Source organism: Cutaneotrichosporon cavernicola, assembly GCF_030864355.1.
Source record: "Cutaneotrichosporon cavernicola HIS019 DNA, chromosome: 1".
In the NCBI taxonomy this organism is placed as follows: Eukaryota; Fungi; Basidiomycota; class Tremellomycetes; order Trichosporonales; family Trichosporonaceae; genus Cutaneotrichosporon; species Cutaneotrichosporon cavernicola.
In genome coordinates, this window is record NC_083393.1 from 1,517,070 (window position 1) to 1,538,288 (window position 21,219).

A 21,219-nucleotide genomic window follows, 5' to 3' on the forward strand; every position below is an offset into this window, starting at 1 on the left:
CCGGACGCGGTCTGCGTGGATGTCGTGGAGGCTATCGACAGTATCGCGTTGCGGAGCGAGATGTCTGCGCGCATGTGATTCGTTCAAGGCCACGCTCCAAATCATCTGACACAATGTGTCGCCGCGACCTGCAGGTTTCTGACCATGTCGGCTTCCCTACCATGGGCAATGGGAGAAGGCTTGCAGTAAGTCGATTAAGTCGATTAAGTGCAAGGTCGCACAATGGTTCCAACTTGCCAGATCTGGTCGTGAGACGTTGAAAGCAAGCCAAGCCCGCCTAGCTGAAATTCCATAGGCACATTGCCTTCACCTAATTGAAACTGATTCCACATTGCAACTCAGCCGGATCTAGAGCTGTGGTGCTTGGAGATACGGCTGTCGCGCTGGAGTCGGTTTCAACTAGCTTTGCGATTTTTGCCACCCCTGATCTCTCCTCTCCATAACACCACTCTATTCCTCCAACCATTCTCCAGCTTTCAACATCTCAAACAACCACAACACCTTGCCTTCGCCTCTATCAACATCTCTCCATCCACGCCTTTTCATTTTTCTTGGTCCCCTCATCCAACGATGTCCTTCAGTCACTTCATCGCCACCGCATCTCCCCCCGAGGTGGGCGGTGAGATTATCCGCACAGGTCCCGTGTGGTACACTTTCAAGCCAAACTCCAACGGCACCCATGGCACACACATGTTCTCCTTCCACATTGCCGATGGACCTGGCTTTACGATCTCTCGGGCCGATATGATCAACGCCCACGCGACGCTCGAGAAGGCTCTTGCTACGAACTGGACATCCTCTACCACTCTCAAGAACACCATCACGACCACCCACAAGGCCAATCGCTCTCCGATCTTCCGCCACCAGTGTGACCTCGTCGCCAACAGCGACGTCCTCTACAAGTGTCTGACGGATCTGCGAAACGGCCTCTCCTTCCTCGACAAGTGCGAAAAGCTGTGCGTCACTCCGGCAGTGTTCGTCAACACCCTTTCCCTCCAAACAATCCTGCCCTACGGACGCGAGTCTCGTAGCACGGGTCCCATCGCCATGTGGCGCGGTTCTTTCGACATCGCGCACCGCATGAAGAACCCCCACGCCGACGACGATCTTGTCAAGACACCAGCGCTGGTCGCCAAGACGAACAAGCTCTGTGCCCAGCCAGCCCCTTCTCCTCTGGGCGACGGCGGAGTAATCGAGCTCGAGCGTCGTTACAAAGGCCGGAGTAGCAGGGAGTCCGCAATCCTTCGGCCCGTGACTAATACGGTCAAGACGACGGAGGTGGAGAATTATGAGGATATGCGCTACCGCGAGACGCCAGTGAACGGTTGCAAGCAGAGCTGCTACCCCGACAACCCCAAAGTCTCTTCGTACATGAATGCCCACAGTGGCCTCTGTCAACACCGCTGCTCGGGACACCACACCCCGTGTGCCCGCAGCCCCATGTCGAACCGCCGTGGCCTTTTGCGTACCGCAATCCACGTCACCCGAGCAGCCACTACGCTCAGCAACCACCACTCATCGTCCCAGCTCGCCAACGCTCGCGATACCTCTCGCTCCGGCCGCTTACCACACCACGGCGAGCGCAATCGCTCCGTAAACGAGGACAAGCTCAACACCATGTCCGCCATTGATCCGGTGCGGCCTGCGTCTGACCACCGCAGCCCCAGGTCTGGTGCTGTTGCCCACACCGTCCGTCGTCCACTTCAAGATGGTCCAGCCAAGGCGCCGGACGCTGTGCTTGATTCTCCCGCCATCGCGCGCCTCAAGATTGTCAACATGGGTGTCAACAAGCCATTGCCCGAGATCTACGACGCACCCCGTTCCTCCCAGGAGGCGTTGAAGAGTGGCCGCCCTTTCCGTGCCACCGCGACCGCGTGCACAGACGAGTGGTTCTGCACCCCCATTTCTTTCAATAGAACCCATTCGGATCTCAGCTCAGGTTCCAGTGTTATTGAGAGCCGCACCCCTAATCTCAACGCCGGCCCATTGCACTCCCAGGCTGTCCTCGGCTCACTGTACACCCAGCTTCCAATGGACTCCGATCGTACTCCCGAAATCCAAGACCGCAACCTCGCTACCCTTACCGCTGTCATGGAGAGGAGTGCCATCAAGCCATCGGTTGTTGTAAGGGGCGCGTCGAATAAGCAATGCGCCATTGCAGGCGTGTTGGAGTGCATCCCGGGTGAGGGATCCATTGGCACTCTGAAGCCCACCGCTGGCCGTCACCGCATGTCCCCCGCTCTCAAGGACAGTCGCTGTCCGACGGCTTCACAGAGCGGTAGCACCAGCCCGAAGTCCGACCGCAGCTACACGACAGCCGCTACCTCCACTACGCAAATCAAGCAGGACATGGCCACTGCGCCAATCGCCGAATCGAACGTCGAGTCAAACTACAGCTACGTGACTGCCGACGACCCTGTCCCCCGCTCCCAGGGCGGCGTAGCTGCCGAGAAGGACAGCAAACTTGTTTCCGAGGTCCCCTGGATTCCCAGCCACCCCATTTCACGCAGTCCTACTGTTCGAGCGGTTGTCAGCGACAATCGTTATCTTGACAACTGTGACCCTGGCGCAACTACTGTGTGCAACATGTCCCAGGTACTCGAACCGCGTTCCGGCACTGCCATGTCCGCTCCCAACACGTCTAAGGATGTTCGCAATTCTAGAGTGTCAGTTTATGGCTCGAAGGGCTCTGGGACTGGGCGTTCGACAAACACTACGTGTCCAACTGGTTTGAGCACCATCCGTGGCCATTCCAGCCGCAATACCTACGCTGAGAGTTCAGGTGCTTCGTGCACCTCCACACTGGTTCCCGACAAGCCTTGGTACGAACTCCCAAAGCATTTTGCTCCGCTCTCGGAAGTGTTGTAGAAAATAGATGACAGATCATGATTGATCGCATGGCCGCGCATGGATCATGATGGATCGCATGATTGATTGAATGCATACGACTTGTTCAATTGTTCAATTGTTTACAAACATGCAAGCCACATGAGTGAACCCAGCATTGAATTGGGTCAACCAAAGTGCACAGTGCATAGTGAAGGAGCAATATTCAGAATTTGACCAACTAGCGCTGTTGAGTTGTTTGTACTGTACCTGAGTATGTCATTCCAGGCTCAGTCAGGGTCGGTTTCACGGCGGAATAGATTATGTTTCACCTCTCTAGATAAGTGAATAAGTGAGATAACCTCGGTTCAACTGCGGGTGGTGTCAAACTTGTCTCTCCCCCGGCGGCCGGCGTGTCCACCTCTCTTTCATCCACTCAATCAGCGCCGACTGAAGGCCAAGATGCCACAAAACCTATTGCCGGAACTGCAAGTTGTCGACTCAGCCGCCAGGCTGTCAAGCTGTCAAGCAAGGACTCCAGCCTTTAAAAGGTATTTTTGCCAGTACCAGTTGTGTTCTTCCTCAACTCTCTCATCTCCGCAGCATCTAGCTACGAACCAACACCACACCCACCGTCCTCACATTCTAAACCCTCCATCCACACCCAAATCTCTCCCTTTTCAACATGCGCACTTGCATCGACTTCCTCCTGGCCAAGAAGCCCTCCACTGGCCGCATTCTGGGCTGCGGTACCACCTCGCACACCACCAAGTCGGCCTCATACCTCCTCACTTCCCCGGGCACACTTCTCTCGCCCAGGTCGTACATCGAGTCCATCATGTTCGATGTCAACCGTACGCTGTCGCGCGCCGAGATCATCCACACGCACAGCAGGCTTGTCGAGTGCGTCAACGACCTCGAGACCACCATCGCCGAGTGGGTGGCAATCCCAGAGCCAAAGCCGTGGTCGGGGCCAATCATGACTTTTTCAAAGTCACGTGTAGCTGAGCTGCACGAGAATATTGGCGTTGTTGAGTCAGCACTCGCAGAGCTGGCCGACTACGAGTGGCGAGGTACCGCGCCTAAGCGCATCACCTTCTTGCCCAAGGAGGGCGAAATCGAGGTTGGCCCGTTCAACCTTATCCATGATATGCAGGATGGGCGCCTTTTTGGTGAAGCGCAGCGGTGCATCTTGGGCCTCCGTGGCCAGATCAACAAGTGCATCCCCACTCCCCCTCTCTCTTCCCCTCCCCCTCCCCCTCCCCCTCCCCCTCCCACTTCCACTCCCACCATCACCCCGCCATCGACGCCTCCTGTCCCATCCCTCACCCCCTCACCTTCCTCCACTCCCCCCGGCAGCCCTCCCCAGACTCCGTGCGAGCCATCCAACCCCACTTTCCCGGATTCACCTCCTCCCCTTCCTCCTAAGGACAAGAAGAACTCGCTCTCGTCCTTCACTTCGGGTTCGCCTGATCCTGCATACCTCGGCGCTCCGTACACCTTCCCCCCGTCCGCTCCCTCGCTCACTACAGCCAACCACTCTCGCGTCTCCCAGACTCAGGCTCCACGTCGCGTTTTTCGCAAGGCCGTCCCAAAAGTCGAGGTGGTCCCATCCACCTCCGCAATCAAGGCCACCGCGAATCCTGCAAAAAGCCGCGCGACTCCCTCTGGCCCCAGGCGACCCGCCATAGTTCCAACCCCCTTCACCTCCCCTGGGGCTACAGACCAGCCGGCGGGCCACCACGCAATAGGGTATGAGCGTCGTAAGGCCAGGAGCACACTCGCAACCCCTTCCCCCACTTACTTGGGGAACAAGCCGCTTCCTGTCCCCGAGCCTAAGGCTAGCCATGGGTTTCTCTCGCGCCTCCTCAAGCCGAGCCCCACCGAGTCGGTCTCTGCTCGCTACGCTCCCTGTCCCGCACCTACCTCTGGGATCGCCCAGGGACGGCACCGGCGTCCTCCCCCTTACTCCGCCGGCAGTGCGCATTGCTCGCCCCCTCACTCCGACAGACAGGTACTACCCCGGATGGATTGCAGGTATAGGTGCTCAGCAGGTTCCGGGACCATAGTCCTTCTGCGGGTGAAGGGGTTGCTTTTTGGGTGCAGAGGGTAGGAGTGGGGGAAAGGGGACACTCCGGTGGCGCAAGGAAGGGATTGAAGATCTGGAGAGCGAGCAGGGGATCTAAAGAGGTAGATGGCGCTGACGTGACCCAGAGGAGATGCGCAACCTGGAGAGACCAAGGCACCGGAGAGACCAAGGCACAGGAGAAGGAAGAATGAGGCAAGGTATGTACAGGAGTATGTGAGAGCTAACACCGCCTCTGGTACAGCATTTGAATAGGCAGAGATAGTCGAACGGATCGCATATACCTTGTTGTAACCATTGGATAACACTGGATCAATTCTTTGTCGTACCTAGACTTGGTTACGAGGGCTTTTCTCTCGTTTGCCTGGCGCGCCTTTGAGAGTTTGCAGCAGCCGCCACAGTTCGAGTCACAAACAACTCTTGTCTCAAATGTCTGATCCGTTTTGACTTTAGCAAACCCCCATCACTTTTTCCCTGACTTGGATGTGTGCATCCGCTTACGATCCGCGTGCGACTAGTGAAGGAAAGAATTGATCGACTAAAGCAAGTAAAACAATTGTTACTCGTGTGATCGTGTGATCGTGTGCGAAATGCCCAAGACACTGAAATCCCTTCTTATCAAATTCAAGCCACCATCGTCGCCAACGATGCGTCAGCCAAGGCGTACTTTGACCTCCGAGTCACGTACGTTGGGGAGAGCGTCAACTAATCGAGGTCGCTCAGATGTCAGATGTCCGATCGTCTCCGGTCTATTCTTGCCGGCTACGAGGCCGCGCTCACCTTCCGCGCGACCATGGAGCGTCAAGGCCGCGTACCTGCGTCGTGGAACACGATGGTCCAGGGAACTAGCTGGGGAAACGCGCTGCGTGCTTTCATTTCCATGAAGCGCACGAGACTGTCTCGGGAAGGGGCTGGACCAACCGCGTAAACAGCCTCCGCAAGTATATCGACTCGAATATATAATGTCTAATCAAGTTCATATCTCCAGTACTGGGTGTTTACACCAACATGCCCAGGGTTGAAATGTTGACGTTGGCTCATGTCATGTTGTTTGTTTCGCCTGTTGAAACTTTTGACCTCAAACCCCACGCCACAAAGGTGCCCGGCGTAGCTCCTCACCAACATCCGAAACATCTTGGTTACTCTCTCACTTTTTTCTACTTGACCATCGCCATCTGCATCCACCTTGTTTCTTGGCGGACAGCTGCGATCCAGGTAACTTACTGTCCAGTGACAATATCACTTGGATGGCCACCGGCAGCATGCTTCCGGATGACGCACCACGCCGGGACCAATCAACCATCAACCAACCTCGAGGAACCGTCAACATGGATCTGTCACTCGATCCATCTGTCATGGCACGCCTCAAGCAAGCCGAGGTCGCCCAGGACACTCTACACACCGGCTTACCAGCCAAGCCTAAAGTTGTCCAGCATCCCCCACTCAAACCCTCACCAGCCAGTCCCCCGCGCCATGCTCGCAATCATCTCCGCCTGTCGCGGTGGGAGGCGGCCGGCCCCTTCCCGGCAGGCATGCGCGAACATCCACTCACCGCCTCACCTCTAGCCGCGTTCGGACGCTTCTCTGATACCGCCGCCTATACCGACCCAGAACTCGCCTTTGCTCATGCGACCTACGGAGAAGGTGACTGGCCGAGCGAACTGCCCACCGGCGGGCGCGCGGGATGGGCAACGTTTGACGACAAGGACGGGGAAGTCGAGGTCGCGTATCCCGACGTACGGTAAGAGGTCCAGTGCCAACAAGAGCTGATGGTAGATGGACTCAGCTCCGCGCTGACCATGGGTGGGCGGCGCTACAATACTCGGCTCTACTGCGTACACGGATCACCATTCCTGGTACTGGTGAGCTCACGCGCGTGCTCGTCGACGCGGCACAGGCCGTCGAGTACGCTTTCGTTGGTTCCTCAGACCAACTATTGAAATGGTACGCTGGCGATATTTATGGCTTTGGCGAGACGCCGTCCGGCAGGGCTGGGGCGGAGGGTGGACCATCCAATTTCGCTCGTGCGCTCGCTCTGCCTCCAGGCGAGTACGTGCTCTTGGTGCGCGCGTTGTACGAGTGTCGCATGTTCGGCGACCCGGGAGAGAAGCCACCCACTATCAAGATCGGGATGCGGGTGTTCCTCGACGACACGACCGCACCTGTCTCTCCACTGGCTCCCCCAAACGTAACCATCGTCCCCGGGCTCAGCGTCGTACCAGACGTCATGGACAAGTGGGCACTGGGACGCTGGATAAGCGTTGCCGTGCGCGTACCTCCACTCAACGCTTCCTCTTGCTCCCCGGAGGAGGACCAGGTCGTTGAGGTCAGCGCCGAGGGGTACGGCGACGGCTTTACCTGCATCTCGAGGGATAACGTACGCATCGCACCGGGCCAGACACGATCTGTGCCGCTCATGATGCTCCAGGCCGGACAGTCGAACGCGCGCGAGATCGAGATCATCCTCAGGCTCATGCAGGGCAAGAAGGAGTGGCGGGTGGATACCCGCATACCGCTCAAGCACGTCTCGTCCCGCGAGGGCAAGCCGGTGACAATGACGGTTCCCGGTTTGTTGCCGGAAATCCCTCCGGTCGTGTCCACTGCCATCGTGCTCCCACCCTTCCCCTACTCCAACACCACCAACGCCCCGCCAGTCCTCCTTGCCCTTCACGGTGCTGGCGTACCGACACCTTCGAACGAGTGGATCGCCGCGATGCCTCGCCTACCTGGAATGTGGGCCGTCCTCCCCTCCGGCCGCACCGAATGGGGTGAGGACTGGCACGGCGGGAGTCTTAGCGATGCGTGGGCCGCCCGCGTTGCATTCGCGACTCTGATCTCGATCATGGGCCACAATTTGTCAAACGACACGGTGCTGATCGGGCACAGTAACGGCGGCCAAGGCGTGTGGCACATGGCCGCGCGCTATCCAGACAAATTCCGTGGCATGATTGCCGTAGCCGGCTACACCAAGATACAAGACTACGTTCCATACACCGAGTGCACAAGTGCGCACTACGCCGACCCAGCATTGCAGGGTATTCTCTCCGCTGCCCTCGCGCCGTACAACAACGACCTGTACCTGTCCAACCTCGCCAGCATGCCAGTCCTCGCAGTCCATGGCGCGGACGACGACAACGTCCCACCTCGCCATGGGCGCGCCCAGACAGCCATTCTGTCGGCGTGGCTCGACTCGGCCGCACCAAAGGACGTTCGTTTCGTCGAGGTCCCGAACGTCGGACACGTGTGGGACGGCGTATTGCGACACCCGGCGATCCTGGACTTTCTCACCAACCTACCACCGAAGAAAACAGCCGACCAAGTCCGCACAGCCGGATTCACCCTCGCCACGGCCAATCCGGACGAGACGGGCCCAAAAGCTGGGATCCGTATCGCCGAACTCGCTGTTCCCGGCCGCCTGGCGCGACTTGACGTGAACGCGCGCCAGTGGCGCCGACCAGGGATGCCGGCCCTCGACTTGCACGGTACGAATGTGCGTCGTATCGATATCGCGGGCTGGGGCAACGAGGCCAAGTCGCTGGTGTGGTCCAAGGCCGAGCGCGCGTTTGTCGATCACCCGCCCACCGCTCCACGGAGGTATGGGCCGATGCTGCGTCTCCTGGACTCTGCTGGTCCGTTGGTCCTAGTCGTTGGTTCAGGACCAAAAGCGGCCCGCGCGCAATGCATTGCGACACGATACGCCCACGACCTGAGGGTATATCATCGCCTCGACGCAGTGCTAGTAGACGAGGATGCCGCCCTCCGTGGCGTCGCGGACAGTTCACTGGGCTGGGGCAATGTGATTGTCCTTGGCGGGCCAGAACAGAACCAGTTCGCCGCGTGGATGCTCGCGCAGAAGCACGTCCCTGTGTCGTTCCCTACGCAGGGTGTCATGACCGTCGAGGGAAGAGTGGTATGGGAGGAAGGCACAGGTGAGTACGTGGTAGTAAGCGGCTGATATCAGGTATCATCACCCTCCTTCCGCACCCTCTTCTCCGCACCTCGCTCGCCTGCCTCGTTGCTGGTAACGACGAGCTCGGCCTCGAACTTGCCGCGCGCCTACTTCCGCTGCGCACGGGCGTGCCGGTACCCGACTGGGCTATTGTCTCGCCCAGGATGCGGTGGCAAGCGGCTGGAGGGCTCGTGGGTGCGGGATTCTGGGGTGCAGACTGGGGGTGGAACGAGAGCATGAGCTGGTTTGACCGCGAGTAGCGCGCGCGGGGTGCATGGATGTGCTGCAGCCGGTTGGCCATCCCGTCTCCTTTGTCCGAGATCTTGAGAATGCGACTGGTGCTGGCTTAGTATCTGTCCATCTACACGACGCTTGTGTCCTTGAGAGATCATGCATAATGAGTGGTGTACTACCTCAGGCGGATGCCGAAGACGCTAGTGCGCTCGGGCACAGTACCATTGACGACGTTCTCATCGCTCGCCGCGTCATTAATCGTATCGGCAATGGCCTGTCCCGCAGCATCAACGTGTTTCTTTGCGTGCTGTGCCGCCGCGCCAACTGTCTCCTGAACCTGTTCCGCCGCCCCACTGGCCTTGTCATGCGCAGCGTGAACAGCCTGCACGACAGCGCCCACAACCCGCTCCTTGTCCTCTACAACCTCCTCCAGCACCCGACCGGCGGTACGTTCCGCCGCTGTCTCGACGGCCTTGGTGGCAGCGCGGATGGTCTCGGCTTCAGTCTCGGCTGCCTTGCTCAGCGCGTCTTTGACAGAGGTAGTGTCGACTTGGACGCCTTCCGAGGCAGCAGTCTTTGCGATTGCAGAAGCTTTGGCGAGACGCTCGCGAAGGTCGTCTTGGATTTCGACTTCTTCCTCTTTCTGGATGACGCTGTCGTACGCGATGACGCCGAGGCCGAAGATGAAGAGCGTGGCGCCGATTAGGATGCGTTGGTTGGGGGATAGGGCTGGAGTTAGCGAAGGGGAGGGAAGGGGAAAGAGGGCGGGTGGAATAGGGAGGGGGAGGAGAGGAAGAGGGGGGGGAGGAAGAGGGGGGGCGGGGAAGGAAGAGAGGGGGGGGGGGGGGGGGAAGGAAGAGGGGGAGGAGGGGGGGGGGGGGGAAGAGGGGGGGGGAGGTCAGGAGAGACCGCAAGGAGAACAAGGACAAGACGCGGAGAGAGCAGCAGAACAGACCGACGCATCAAAGACTCACACCGGAAACTGTCCATGAAGCCCTTACTCCGGTCAGTCTTGGGCGCATAGGGTCCCTGTTGGGGTGGGACGGGGCGGGCGCCCTCGGGCACCTGGGTGTCGGGACGCTTGATATCCTCCCATGCGCGGGCTTCCGATCCGGCGGCCTTCCAGTCGGTTGGCGGGACCTTGTCTTCGGATTCGGGGGTCTTGTCGGGCGCGTTGGCCCACTGCTGAGGAGGGAGGCGGCCGGTCTTGCTGGGTTGTTTGGCCATGTGTTGGGCCCAGCCGGGGACGCCCTTTGGCGCGCGCAGGAGGCGGCGGGTGGCCAACATTGTTACAAGGATTTGGTATTCGTAAGGAGAGAGAGAGAGTGGGGTTCGTGCTTGGAGGATGGAGAGGTACCAGACTTGATGCGTGGGAGATCAAGTGGTGGAGAGTGGAGAGTGAGAGTGAGAGTGGAGAGTGAGAGTGGAGATGGCGAGATGACGGAGAAATGACGCAGCGTGGGTTGACGTCGTTTTGGTCAGGTCCCGTTCCATGATCAATGGCCCACGCCGTGCCGTGGTTGCTCTCTCTCGGCATCCGATCAGAGGGAAGGAGACACCGAGGGTCGCAAAGGCCAAGCTTGCAACAGCTGGCCACCATCCCCCTCACGTATCTGCCGCCCAACTACCCATCCGCTCCCACGCTCCACGCTCCTCACCCTCACTCCTCTGGATGGATGCATCACACACACGAAACGGCGTTGTGTATATACGTGATAAAAGAAGACAAACCGGCAAGCCGCGAGACCACTACGCAATTATTCAATGTACAACCAACTCTTTAAAGAATGACGCAGCCACCGCAGCAGCCCGGCGCATCGTCCTCCTGGGGCTTCTCAGCGGGGCGGCCACCAGCGACGCCCGTCGGCGACTTGCCCGGTGCGGCGGGAATGGCGCCTTGCTGGGGACCAGTCTCCTGTTTGTCAGCGACTGTGAAAAGACCAAGTGCAACCGGTTGGTTGGCTACAGCTGCGACGCCGACCGCAGCGCGCAGCCGCGTACACGCGCACAGCTTTGCGCCCAAACCTTGCAATGACTCACACGCTGGTACCGCCGGATGGCACGGACAACGGCCACGAACGCGTCGTCGACGTTGACACGCTGCTTTGCAGAGGTCTCAATGCACTGCGCACCGAAACGCTTGGCGAGGTCACGACCCTCGTGCGGCTGGACCTGGCGCTCATATTCGAGGTCGCACTTGTTGGCAACGACCACGACCGGGAAGTAGTCTCTGTCCTTGACCTGAGTTACGTTAGCCGAGGTAATCTTGAGACATTCAAGCCCAACTCACACGTAGAATCTGCTGGTGGAACGTCGACACCTCCTCAAACGACGAGCGCGACGTGATCGAGTAGACGAGGAGGAAGCCCTCACCTGATGGCGTCAGTTTGATGCCATCGCATCGCTAGCACCGATCACACTTACCCGTCCGCATATACTGCTCCCTCATCGCGCCATACTCCTCCTGGCCGGCGGTGTCGAGGACATCGAGAAGCGCGACCTCCTCGTCGATGATGCACTGCTTGCGGTAAGAGTCCTCGATGGTCGGGTCATACCTGTAGGCGTCAGCAATGCACCGGCGTGATGACCGTACTCGTCGACGAAATGTGACTGAATGAATTGGATGGTGAGAGCCGACTTGCCGACACCTGTTTGCGTTAGCCATGTATGTCATGATCCAGCATGAATGGAATGTCTCAGTTGCAGGGTAAGCGGGTAACAGGTAGCTGTCGCCAAGATCATGGCAAGATGGGGGGAAGATAGTACCAGCGCTTGCCTGATCCACGTCCATCGCGTCCCATCGGATGTCCCGACTGAGCGCACGGGGACGGTAATGGACAACGCCTCCGACCCAGTCGCTGGATCGCGTCACCGTCTCCGGCCGTAGTACCGTCGCACCACTTGAATGCTTGGCATCTGCACTTGTCAAGCGCCCACAAGCACATGGTCGAGGTGTAGATGATAACGGGACCGCTTGTGATGGCGACGCGCTCCATCGGCAGCCCCGTACAGGCTTCTAGTTGGGTGCCATTGTCTTCCTCCCAACCTTCCCTGTCCCAGGTAATTCCAACCTTCCTCGCATCGATGCGCCCACCCGCAGCTGACCGGACGAGATCGAGATGGCCACACTCACCACCACCGCCGACGACGACGAGCTTGTACTCGCGAATAAACTGAGCCTGAAGAGTCAGCAAGATTCTTGGCTTGACGGGCGATGCGCCGAGAAGGGGAGGGTGGAATTGGCGGCAAGGACAAAGACACCGACCTTGGACATTGGAAAAGGATGAGTTGTAGATGAAAGAGAGAAGGGAGTGAGTGTGGGTTGATTATGGTTTGTGGGTTGGGATCGAGCCAGTGGTCAGACGAGGACCGTGCTTGACTGCTGTCGGATGGATTGACGTTGAAAGAGGGTGAGGGTTGGGTTATGGGTGTGGCGGCCGATGGTGAGAGGAAGAGGGTGGAGAGTAGATTAGGTCGTTGGGTACTCTGTGTTTGATCGTGTCTTTAAAGTCTTTGATGATGACAAGGACTAAAGTGATGATGGATGATGGAGGATGGAGGATGTAGATGGATGATCAAGGAGATGTTAGGTGTGTCAAACCGAGTCTTGACATCTGACATCTACTTTGCTTTCGAATACTGCCAACCAACGCACAGCATTACTACTTGGTTTACTGTACACAGAGCTCAAGTAGCTAAAGTATAAAGTAGCCTTGGTAAGGCGTTAGCCGGCAGGGTGGCACTTGGAGGGGGAGTAAAGGGCACTCAAGGGGGTAACCAAACCAACAAGGCACCTGCACTTTCACTTTGGTCTGGACAGCTCGACAGTACTACCATACTAGCAGTTGCATAGGGTAAAAGGGTATCCCAGGGCTGGTTAAAGGGGTTCAAGGGTATACAAAATAGCCAGTTTGGAAACAAATGCAATCCTTTGGCTTCAATTTGATCCCGCTAAGCCATTGACCCTAATTATCCTAAACAGCACAAACCGCATGCCGCATGGTACCACGCGATGAACCCTGAGGAAAAGAAGGCATTGTGCCTTTTGACTCATTGACTCTCTCCTCTCTCATAAAATGAAATGTACAGTATATCCCAAAGATCCCAAAGATCGATGCCGATATGGCATTCAATCGATCTCACTCGATCTCACTTCCTCGCAATATTCGCATCGTCCTTGGCGTCACTTTACCTAACTCTCCCATGGATCTCCCAGCCAACTTGTTCTCACAAAGCCAAAGCCACCTCAACAACCGTCGCCAGCCGGATTCACGGTTATCACTCCCGGGTCTGGGTGGCGGTGGCGTCAAGCCACATCCCGATTGGGCCGACTTTTGGAACGAAACTTGATGCAAGGTGGATCAAGATGGGAAGATGGTAGGTGTGACTTGCGACCTGCAACCTCCGCAGGGCTTGGCAAGCTGGCAACCAACATGCCTCCATCCCCCATCTTGAATCTTGAACCTAGCGTTACTTGCGCCACTTACGCCACCTGACCCGTTCTCAAATAACAATACCTGACGCGTCAGAATCATCCAACCGTCCTTGGTCCCTCCTTGGTCCCTCAACCTCTCATCCCTCACCCCTCATCCCTCATCCCTAATCCCTCATCATTTTCATTACCTCCCGCACCAACCTCGTCGTGCCCTAGTCCTTGAGGCTCTCTCGACGGACAAGTTTTGTCCGTGTCCTCATATCCTTGTTGGCTCATGCCATCATGCCCTCATGCTTCATCCCTGCCTAACACGCAGTGATTGAACTCGTTGCGCGTCATGCCCTCATGCTTCATCCCTGCCTAACATGCAGTGGTTGAACTCGTTGCGCGCTTTTTTTGCGTGCGGCGCACCACAAAGTCAGAAACGGTGACTAACCCCCGTCCGTTTACGTCCCTTACCCCGCAGTTCATGCCACTGCTGCTTACATTCATGTTAAATGAATGGCAGCTGAGCTGTAAAGATCGACATCGACAACGAAAGGAGTTCCGGGTTCTTCTGTGTCGTGCAGGAAATGTTGATCTGAGGATCCAGGAGGGGGGTTGGATTATCGCCGAAGTACAGAGGTCATGACACGGCGCGAGCGGACGCCAGTCTGTCGTTACAGATTCCAGACCTCTAATGCACTACCACTTTACCCCTGTTAAACTCTCCTCCGCGCCTGAAGTGCAGAACGGCCAATCTCCCCGCGACCAACAGCAAGACGTTGACACGCAACACCGACCAAAGGGTTGCTCGTCAGGAATATGGAGGAATGCAACCAAGTATGAATTGTCACAGCTCGTCATCCCACAACATGCCAAACAGACATGCCGACGTTGAGGGAAGTATGACGCGTTGGTCAACGTGGGTCACTCAGGAGTACCAGGAGTTGGCCGAGATGAATTGTTTGGGGCGGCGAATGCGTGTCGCGAGTTTCCAGTGGGCATCTCGAGTGCGACCAGGTGGGCAGGCGACCAGGTGGACAGGCGACCATGTTTCAGGCCTCAGGGGGGGTCAGCAGCACTAGACACAGCGGAATCTACCATTATACATGCACAAAGCGTCCGTCTAGCTTCATCTACAGAGTTGTGTCTAGGCTACAGGTCGAGCCGATTTGGACAGACTTTTCGAGGCTTTTGGAGGAATTGAACGCCTACTAGTGCCCGGGTTCCATCTTCTTGCTGTCCTTCTCGGCTGCCGGACCGAGGAGCTTCTGCTGCGTCTGGCGGGCAAATTCGGCGCTCTCCTCGCGTGTAAAGCCCGGCATCGACCCGCGAACCTCGGGTGACGCCTCGGCAAGGGCGAAGGGGTTAAAGTCGTGCTTCTGGTCGAGGTTGGCGAGGGAGTGGTTGACGAAACGGTGAGTTGCCTCGTCGGCGCGCACCGCACGGATCACGTCGAACAGTGTGGCATCAGGCGACATGCGCCAGTAGTCGATGGCGATCTGGGGGGCTGGCTTGTTGTCCCACTCAGGAAGGAGGCCGTGCTGCATGTCCTCGATGCAGTGGGTGTATGTACGTACGGCCTCTTCTTCGAGCGCGCCAACGAAGCGGTGCGCCGTCTTAGGCGCAAAGAGGTATGTGAGGAAGAAGACGTTGTAGAATACGCCCTGGGCGGCCAAGACGAGCGCTCGCGTAAACAATGTCGGCTGCGAGACGGTCAGGAAGGTGAGGAGGTGCATGCGCTCGTTCTCGGCCTCCTCGAGCAGCGTGTGGATCCAGCCGCCGTCGCGACGCATCAGGCGAAGCGAGCGGAGATGGCGGAGCGTACCGGCTACCATGCCGGGTACGCCGGCAATGCTCTCGAGCAGGATGATGCGGAGGAGCCACTGCTTGTCCGAGAGGACTTGGTTCTTGGCGCGCAGCTCGGCGACAGGGATGGGACGCTGAGCCAGCACTTCCTTCGGGATGTCCTTGGCGATGTAGCCGGTGAACAGGTCGAACGTGCGGCGAAGGATTTTAACGATGCCGTGAGCGGCCTTGTCGCTCAACGTCTGGGGGGTGCGCTCGACGACCTTGACGCTGTCGAGCTCGGTGTTGGTGTAGATGGGGTTCATGAGCGTCCATGCACCCTGGGACGAGGAGAGGAGGTCGTTGACTTCGTGTTCGGGGTCTGGGGTTAGGGTACGTCCTACGACGGGAGTGCCAAGGAAGGAAGTAAGGAAGCAAGTAACAGGTTGGTAGGGGAGAGTACAGTATTATTCAAGCCGGTCTACTCACTGACGTTGTACGCCCCCTCGGCACCCCTTCCACCACCAACCACAAACTGCCCTTCCTCCTTCTGCGCCACATCGGGACGGAGGGCAGTAGTATTCGAGTGTGCCCTCACGTCCGCCACTCGACTGCCGTGCTTGAGCCCTGTAGCGTGCTCAGAAGAAGGGATGGAGAGGTTGGACATGAGGGTAGAGTGTGCGCGTCCGGCTGCGACCGCGGCAGAAGTAGCACAAGTCGGGGCATGGCGGGTGCGTGGCCGGACCTCGGTTGCGGTGGCGGCTGCGGACTGGAGCGAGCGGATTGACAGTGACGGAGGCGGCGTTGGGATGGGATGGAGCGCTGCGTTAGGAAGGGCGAGGGGCAGGTGGCGCAGAGAGGAGGTAGCGCGCAGGCCGACTGGAGAGAGGCGGGTTGCTGTGAGGAGGGACATTGTGTCCAATGTTATGTACTGGGTACTGGTGAGTCTGAGTCCTTACTGACTGGTGAGTGAGTGATGGGGTGATGGGGTGATGGGAAGCGATGGGAACCGCGTTCTTATAAGTATGTGAATGTGAATGAGGCCGGAATGAGCCGAGGGCAATGTGAGATGTGAGAGGACTAGAGACTGAGACGACGCCAGAGAGACGTAGTCGGAATGAAATGGACAAACGCCACTTGCGCAACTGAGGGCTGTCTTGACCGAGGTTTTGGTTTACTGGTTTACAACTCCGTCACCCAGAGAGGGAGGAAGGTATGTCACAACTTGCCGCCGGCAACTTGGTAGCATCTTTCGTCCCTGATTTGATTCCTACCACCACCATTCGTCCTCCCCACCATCCCCTTTGCCCCACCATCCTCTTTGCCCACTACATCGTCCCACCTCATCCATCCCCATGCATAGCATCACCTAATACAGGTCGAGTCGAGGTTGGCGCTGGGTACACTTGGATACATCCCCGTGGAAGTGGGGCGTACAGTGCGGAATATGCGGAAGGAGGTCGGAAGAGACCGCGGCTCGGAAAAGGTCGGAACGCGTCACGGGTATCTGTAATGCCTATCTGGTATGCGATGCGATGCGATGCATGACTCGGACTTGGACTCGACGTGAGGACTGTAGCGGGTAGTACTTGCCAGCGTCTGCGCGTTATGCTACGCGTGAGATTTGGTTTAGCGATGGACTGAGAAGCGACCTGGGTTAGCCCCCAGCCGCGTGCGAGCAATCGAAGAATCGAATCCAAGACCGCGTCGGGTACACCAGCCCGTCTCTATCCTTCTGACCGTCTCTGTCATCCGTGAGCGTAAACATACACATACACAGATACACGATATTGCTATACGCTATACTGTCAACCAGGCTGCGTTGCATCACTGAATGGGTTAGCGGCGACGCCCGGATTCCGAACTGGACAGCCAGAATACGGACGGCGAAACTATGACCGTGGATAACAGATGCAGGGATCACAAATACATCACACATCACAGATAGTATCACCGATGCAGAACGTGGACTCGCAGTTGAGTCGTCATCGGTGTCCGGGACGGTGTCTGCGGATGTCTTTTTCAGAGACCGAGTGGCGTCACTTGTCACGGGTTCCCCGTGCGATCCGTACGGGCCCGATAAGATTTCTTGCAAACGGTCTGTAATTTTGGCCACTCGGGCAACCAGATGATTCTCGAGTGCACTGTTTACATGTGTGCATGTGCTAGATATCCAGCTGCCATCATTGCACATAGTCTCCCATACTCCTAAGCCACCTTGGGATCCTTACACAGGCCGCGCCCACCGCCCGCCACACATCACACACGCCACCGCCGCATCAAGTGCCGTCTGCGCGAGACTCAAACTAGCTACGCTCTCCTTCTCCTGCCGTCCCCAAGAGGACGGCACACGCGACACTGCGGGACATACCGTGCAGATGCGGTACTCTGGCGTAGTGATGAGCAATCGGGTGACGCTGCATCGTTCTGATGTTAGTAAAAGTTTCGTGCCTCCCGTTGCCAGTTGCCAGTTGCCGGCGGCAGCTGACCGCACGTGTACTGTGCGGCACCTTGCCGCCAAGGTACCCTCCACGTGCACGCTCGACACGTCCTTGCGACTACTCACCCCAGTCGTGGCCCTTTGCACACACGGCAGTGCCGGAGGCAAATTCAATCGTGTCGCCACAGGCTGGACACTGGCCAGCGGCTACTGCGCCATCGGCAAGTTGGGCGACGAACATAGCGTCATCCTCGCCAATGTCGGTTCCCGCCCACTTTGCCATGGATTCCGCAAGCGCGAGCTGGATCGCGTCCTGTAGCTTAAGGGAGGCGCCACGGAACTCTGGTGCAAGGGGTGGCCAAGCGCGCTAGAGTCAGCCAAAGGTGAAGAGCATTCCGTGCGATCCGTGCTGGTAGGCTCGGAAGTGGACCGAGATAGGGCACAATAGCCGAGGCTTTGCGAATGAAACGAGTGAGAGCAAGTGGAGGTCTGGACCACGGACGCCCGCAGCAAGACCTCCACCTTCTCCCCCACGAGTTGCCGCCGGCCCCAGATTCAAGATTTGATCGACTCACCTCGCCCCATTGCGCCAACACCATGGTTAAGCGATACGTATCAAGCCAACCACCCCAGAAAATGTGCATTAGCGCGCGCCTCCCACCCTGGCCTTGATGACCGTGACTCTGGCTCGCGATTGCAATCCTCGGATCCTCATGGGGAGTCAGGAGGCCTAGCACTGCCACGCCCACTTGCGCGAAATCGCGTAGCGCAATCAAGCCCAGAAGGTGGGGCACGAGAACAGCTAAAGGCGAGCGGTCGAGCACTATTGTCAGTTTCTTCAATGTATTCTCTCACGAGCCGAGCCACTATTGCTTTCGGGCGGTCGACTCTGTCGTCCGCCCAGGTTGCTGTCAACTCAGCTCCCATCGCCTCCCGCACTGGCCTCTCCACCGTGCTGCCCACCACTGCTGCGTCACCACTCACGACTGGGGGAGTCCTCCAGCGCGCTCTTCAGCCGCTGCACGCGCGCATCCGCACCGTCCGGCGCCAGATCCGCTACTACAAAGTCGAAAGCGCGGTTCACTTCAGTCGCGTTGTCAAGGTTGTGAAAGTTGACGGGTCTGGATGGGTAAGCTTTTCCGTTTGGATCATGCTAACACACTCAGCAATCCAGGCAGCAATGTCTCCAGTCGCACCTGTGGCAGCGTAACCCCCCGTATTGGCCGTGAGCTCGCGGTCAGTCTGGGCGAGGAACGTGCGTCGCCGTTTCTTTCGACCGTCAAGGAAGACGTCGCGCGCCGAGAGAGTGAGCCGTAGCGACTCGTCGCACAACTGGTGTGGAGAAGAGAAGATGTCCGTGATGACGTGGTGTGATAAGCTTGATAGCACAATGTGAAGCGTGTGCGGGGCGACAAAATGGATGTCTGCGTGAGCTGGATCCTGTCAGATGGGGTAAGCTCACCCATCGCCTGGCCGAGCGCATTGCAGCCGGCCCAGTTGCCGACGCGTTCAAGGCGTATTGTTTTGGGCGCGTCCCCGGACGTCGACCAGATAGAAACGGTGCCGGGTTTGGTCATTACAAGTGTGTCATCCTGCTGTCAGCCCGTTCTAGACTGCACACGACACGAACAGTGATCCACTTCATGGCGTTGACGGTGCGTTTATCTGGCTGAACAACGGTCGAGAACGACCCGACCGTGAGGTCCCATGTGCCGCTCCTCGCATAGGCCTTGCGTGTAACAGCAAGTACGCAAACGCCACCATCGGACGTGGCTGCTGCGAGCTGCGCGACGCCTGCCGTCAGCTTATCCTACTGCTTGTAGCTTACAAGTCTCGTCGTCTACGATCCGCCACGGCGACCACGTCACCTCGGTCGCAAACGGGCGCGGCAGATACACAGCCGTGAGGTGCGTAAATCCGCCGTCGTACGCCCACAGTTCCACGCCGCCCGCCCTGTTCCCAAGAGCCAGTACACTCCCATCGATGCCGAGCATGGTCGGCAGGGGAGTGGGTGGGGACCACTCCATAGCCGTCTTGCGCATATGCAGCATGCCCGCCAGCGTGGGACTGGGGCCCTCGATTTCGCCGTCGCCGAGCACCTGGACCGTCGCGCGCGACAGGTCGGCAATCTATATATCAGCTTTACCATGCACTAACCTACCTCGCTCCAGGCCTGGTTATATGCGTCTTCGGGGGCGTGCACGCTCGCTACGCCGTGGTTGCTCAGCACGACCAGCAGAGCTCCACCAAGCGCATTCAGCCCCGACGGTGACCACACCGCGGCGCGCATCAACCTATCGCGGTCCGCCACAACCCCAGTCACCTCATCTACTGTCAGCTCTTTTCACCGCCCTTTCATCCTGTTACTCACCGCCAAGCCCCGTCCATCCGTACTCGTCATCACTCCCTTTTTCCTTGGATACAGCGGCAGTAACCCACCACCGCACCTCAAACGGGCTACGCGCAAGCACATGCGTCGCCTGCTCGGGCAAGTCGACGTGGATCGTATCGTCGTCATCATCCTCTTCCTCCTTGACAATACGCGCGGCCGGATTCAGGGAACGGTGCAGCGCCAGGTCGAGCTGCACCGACGGCGAAGCCAGCGTTGTTGTGAGGTACGGAGTCTGGCGTCAGCTTTGGATAATCCGGAGGTCAAGCTCACAGCAACAGTAACGGCTTGCCGCGTTACGAGGAGGAGCTGCCCGTCGTCGTTCCAAGCCATGTTGCGGCGCGAGTAAGCTGCTGCCACGCCGGCTAGGGAGCGTGAAGACAGGATGCGCGGGAGCTTGCGGGTCTCCATGACCATGACCTTGACGGGGGTGAGGTGTTGCAAAGTGTGTGGAATTTGCGTAATGTGTCAACAAAACAAGTCAAGAGCGGCTGTTCGAGACGCTGCCGCTGCTTGATTATTGCATTCCACGTGGATTATTTAAAAGGGTATCCTGGTATCTAACCCAAGACAATGCGGCGACTCTTGGACAGAAACACAACCGCCGACCGCGGAGAGCCCAGACTCAGAAGTACATTTCAGTTAGGGATGCACAGCCACATTACTGCGCCCCACAGTGATCGCAGAGTAATTTTGGTTTAACTCTCTCATTCTAATTGTAAACTGAGCGTGGACGTACGTAGACTACAAACCGCATTCTTGTTGATTCAGTTACAAGACGGCCTAGTGGTTTCAAGCACAGCCAGGCCCACAAAAGCGGACCGCGCCGATAGGCCTTTTGTCTCACGTCTGAAGATTGTGTACATTTGATTATGCTCTTGTGGATTGTCCAACATGGCCAAGAGAGATGTATGAATCATCATTCCATCGGAGCGAAAGTAACCGAGCAGAGTGGCGCCCTTTAGTGCGTAGCTCGTAGCTCGCAGCCCGTAGCTCGCACACGGCAAACCGCAGTTGGAAGGGTCTAGTTCTACTTGGCTGACGCAGGCCCTTGCCATTTCCATTCATAAACGCTGGTCGGATCACCCAT

The 21,219-nt window shown here is 57.9% G+C and overlaps 7 protein-coding genes across 7 annotated transcripts; 3 read left to right on the plus strand and 4 right to left on the minus strand.

Annotated features, from left to right (window-relative positions):
- Positions 1-570: 570 nt before the first annotated feature.
- Positions 571-2,868, plus strand: CcaverHIS019_0105560 (uncharacterized protein; the record flags this gene model as incomplete). Its single annotated transcript, XM_060601633.1, has 1 exon — positions 571-2,868. The coding sequence occupies one exon, from the start codon at positions 571-573 to the stop codon at positions 2,866-2,868; it is 2,298 nt and encodes a 765-aa protein (XP_060453104.1).
- A 643-nt stretch (positions 2,869-3,511) lies between these two features.
- On the plus strand, positions 3,512-4,895 carry CcaverHIS019_0105570 (uncharacterized protein; the record flags this gene model as incomplete). The annotated part of the gene is made up of 3 exons (XM_060601644.1): positions 3,512-4,044; positions 4,186-4,713; positions 4,769-4,895. 3 exons carry the CDS (start codon positions 3,512-3,514, stop codon positions 4,893-4,895), a joined length of 1,188 nt encoding a protein of 395 aa, XP_060453105.1.
- A 1,372-nt stretch (positions 4,896-6,267) lies between these two features.
- CcaverHIS019_0105580 (uncharacterized protein) lies at positions 6,268-9,121 on the plus strand (the record flags this gene model as incomplete). The annotated part of the gene is made up of 3 exons (XM_060601655.1): positions 6,268-6,653; positions 6,689-8,841; positions 8,874-9,121. 3 exons carry the CDS (start codon positions 6,268-6,270, stop codon positions 9,119-9,121), a joined length of 2,787 nt encoding a protein of 928 aa, XP_060453106.1.
- Positions 9,122-9,270: 149 nt separating this feature from the next.
- On the minus strand, positions 9,271-10,382 carry CcaverHIS019_0105590 (uncharacterized protein; the record flags this gene model as incomplete). Its single annotated transcript, XM_060601666.1, has 2 exons — positions 9,271-9,824; positions 10,070-10,382. 2 exons carry the CDS (start codon positions 10,380-10,382, stop codon positions 9,271-9,273), a joined length of 867 nt encoding a protein of 288 aa, XP_060453107.1.
- A 493-nt stretch (positions 10,383-10,875) lies between these two features.
- On the minus strand, positions 10,876-12,369 carry ras1 (uncharacterized protein; the record flags this gene model as incomplete). Its single annotated transcript, XM_060601678.1, has 7 exons — positions 10,876-11,010; positions 11,136-11,336; positions 11,386-11,468; positions 11,520-11,650; positions 11,689-11,743; positions 12,229-12,274; positions 12,361-12,369. The coding sequence occupies 7 exons, from the start codon at positions 12,367-12,369 to the stop codon at positions 10,876-10,878; spliced, it is 660 nt and encodes a 219-aa protein (XP_060453108.1).
- Positions 12,370-14,726: 2,357 nt separating this feature from the next.
- Positions 14,727-16,213, minus strand: AOX2 (uncharacterized protein; the record flags this gene model as incomplete). The annotated part of the gene is made up of 2 exons (XM_060601689.1): positions 14,727-15,682; positions 15,790-16,213. 2 exons carry the CDS (start codon positions 16,211-16,213, stop codon positions 14,727-14,729), a joined length of 1,380 nt encoding a protein of 459 aa, XP_060453109.1.
- Positions 16,214-17,527: 1,314 nt separating this feature from the next.
- Positions 17,528-20,540, minus strand: CcaverHIS019_0105620 (uncharacterized protein; the record flags this gene model as incomplete). The annotated part of the gene is made up of 11 exons (XM_060601700.1): positions 17,528-17,727; positions 17,867-18,107; positions 18,316-18,563; positions 18,725-18,861; positions 18,903-19,164; positions 19,203-19,332; positions 19,371-19,534; positions 19,569-19,869; positions 19,902-20,068; positions 20,112-20,364; positions 20,403-20,540. The coding sequence occupies 11 exons, from the start codon at positions 20,538-20,540 to the stop codon at positions 17,528-17,530; spliced, it is 2,241 nt and encodes a 746-aa protein (XP_060453110.1).
- Positions 20,541-21,219: the final 679 nt, after the last annotated feature.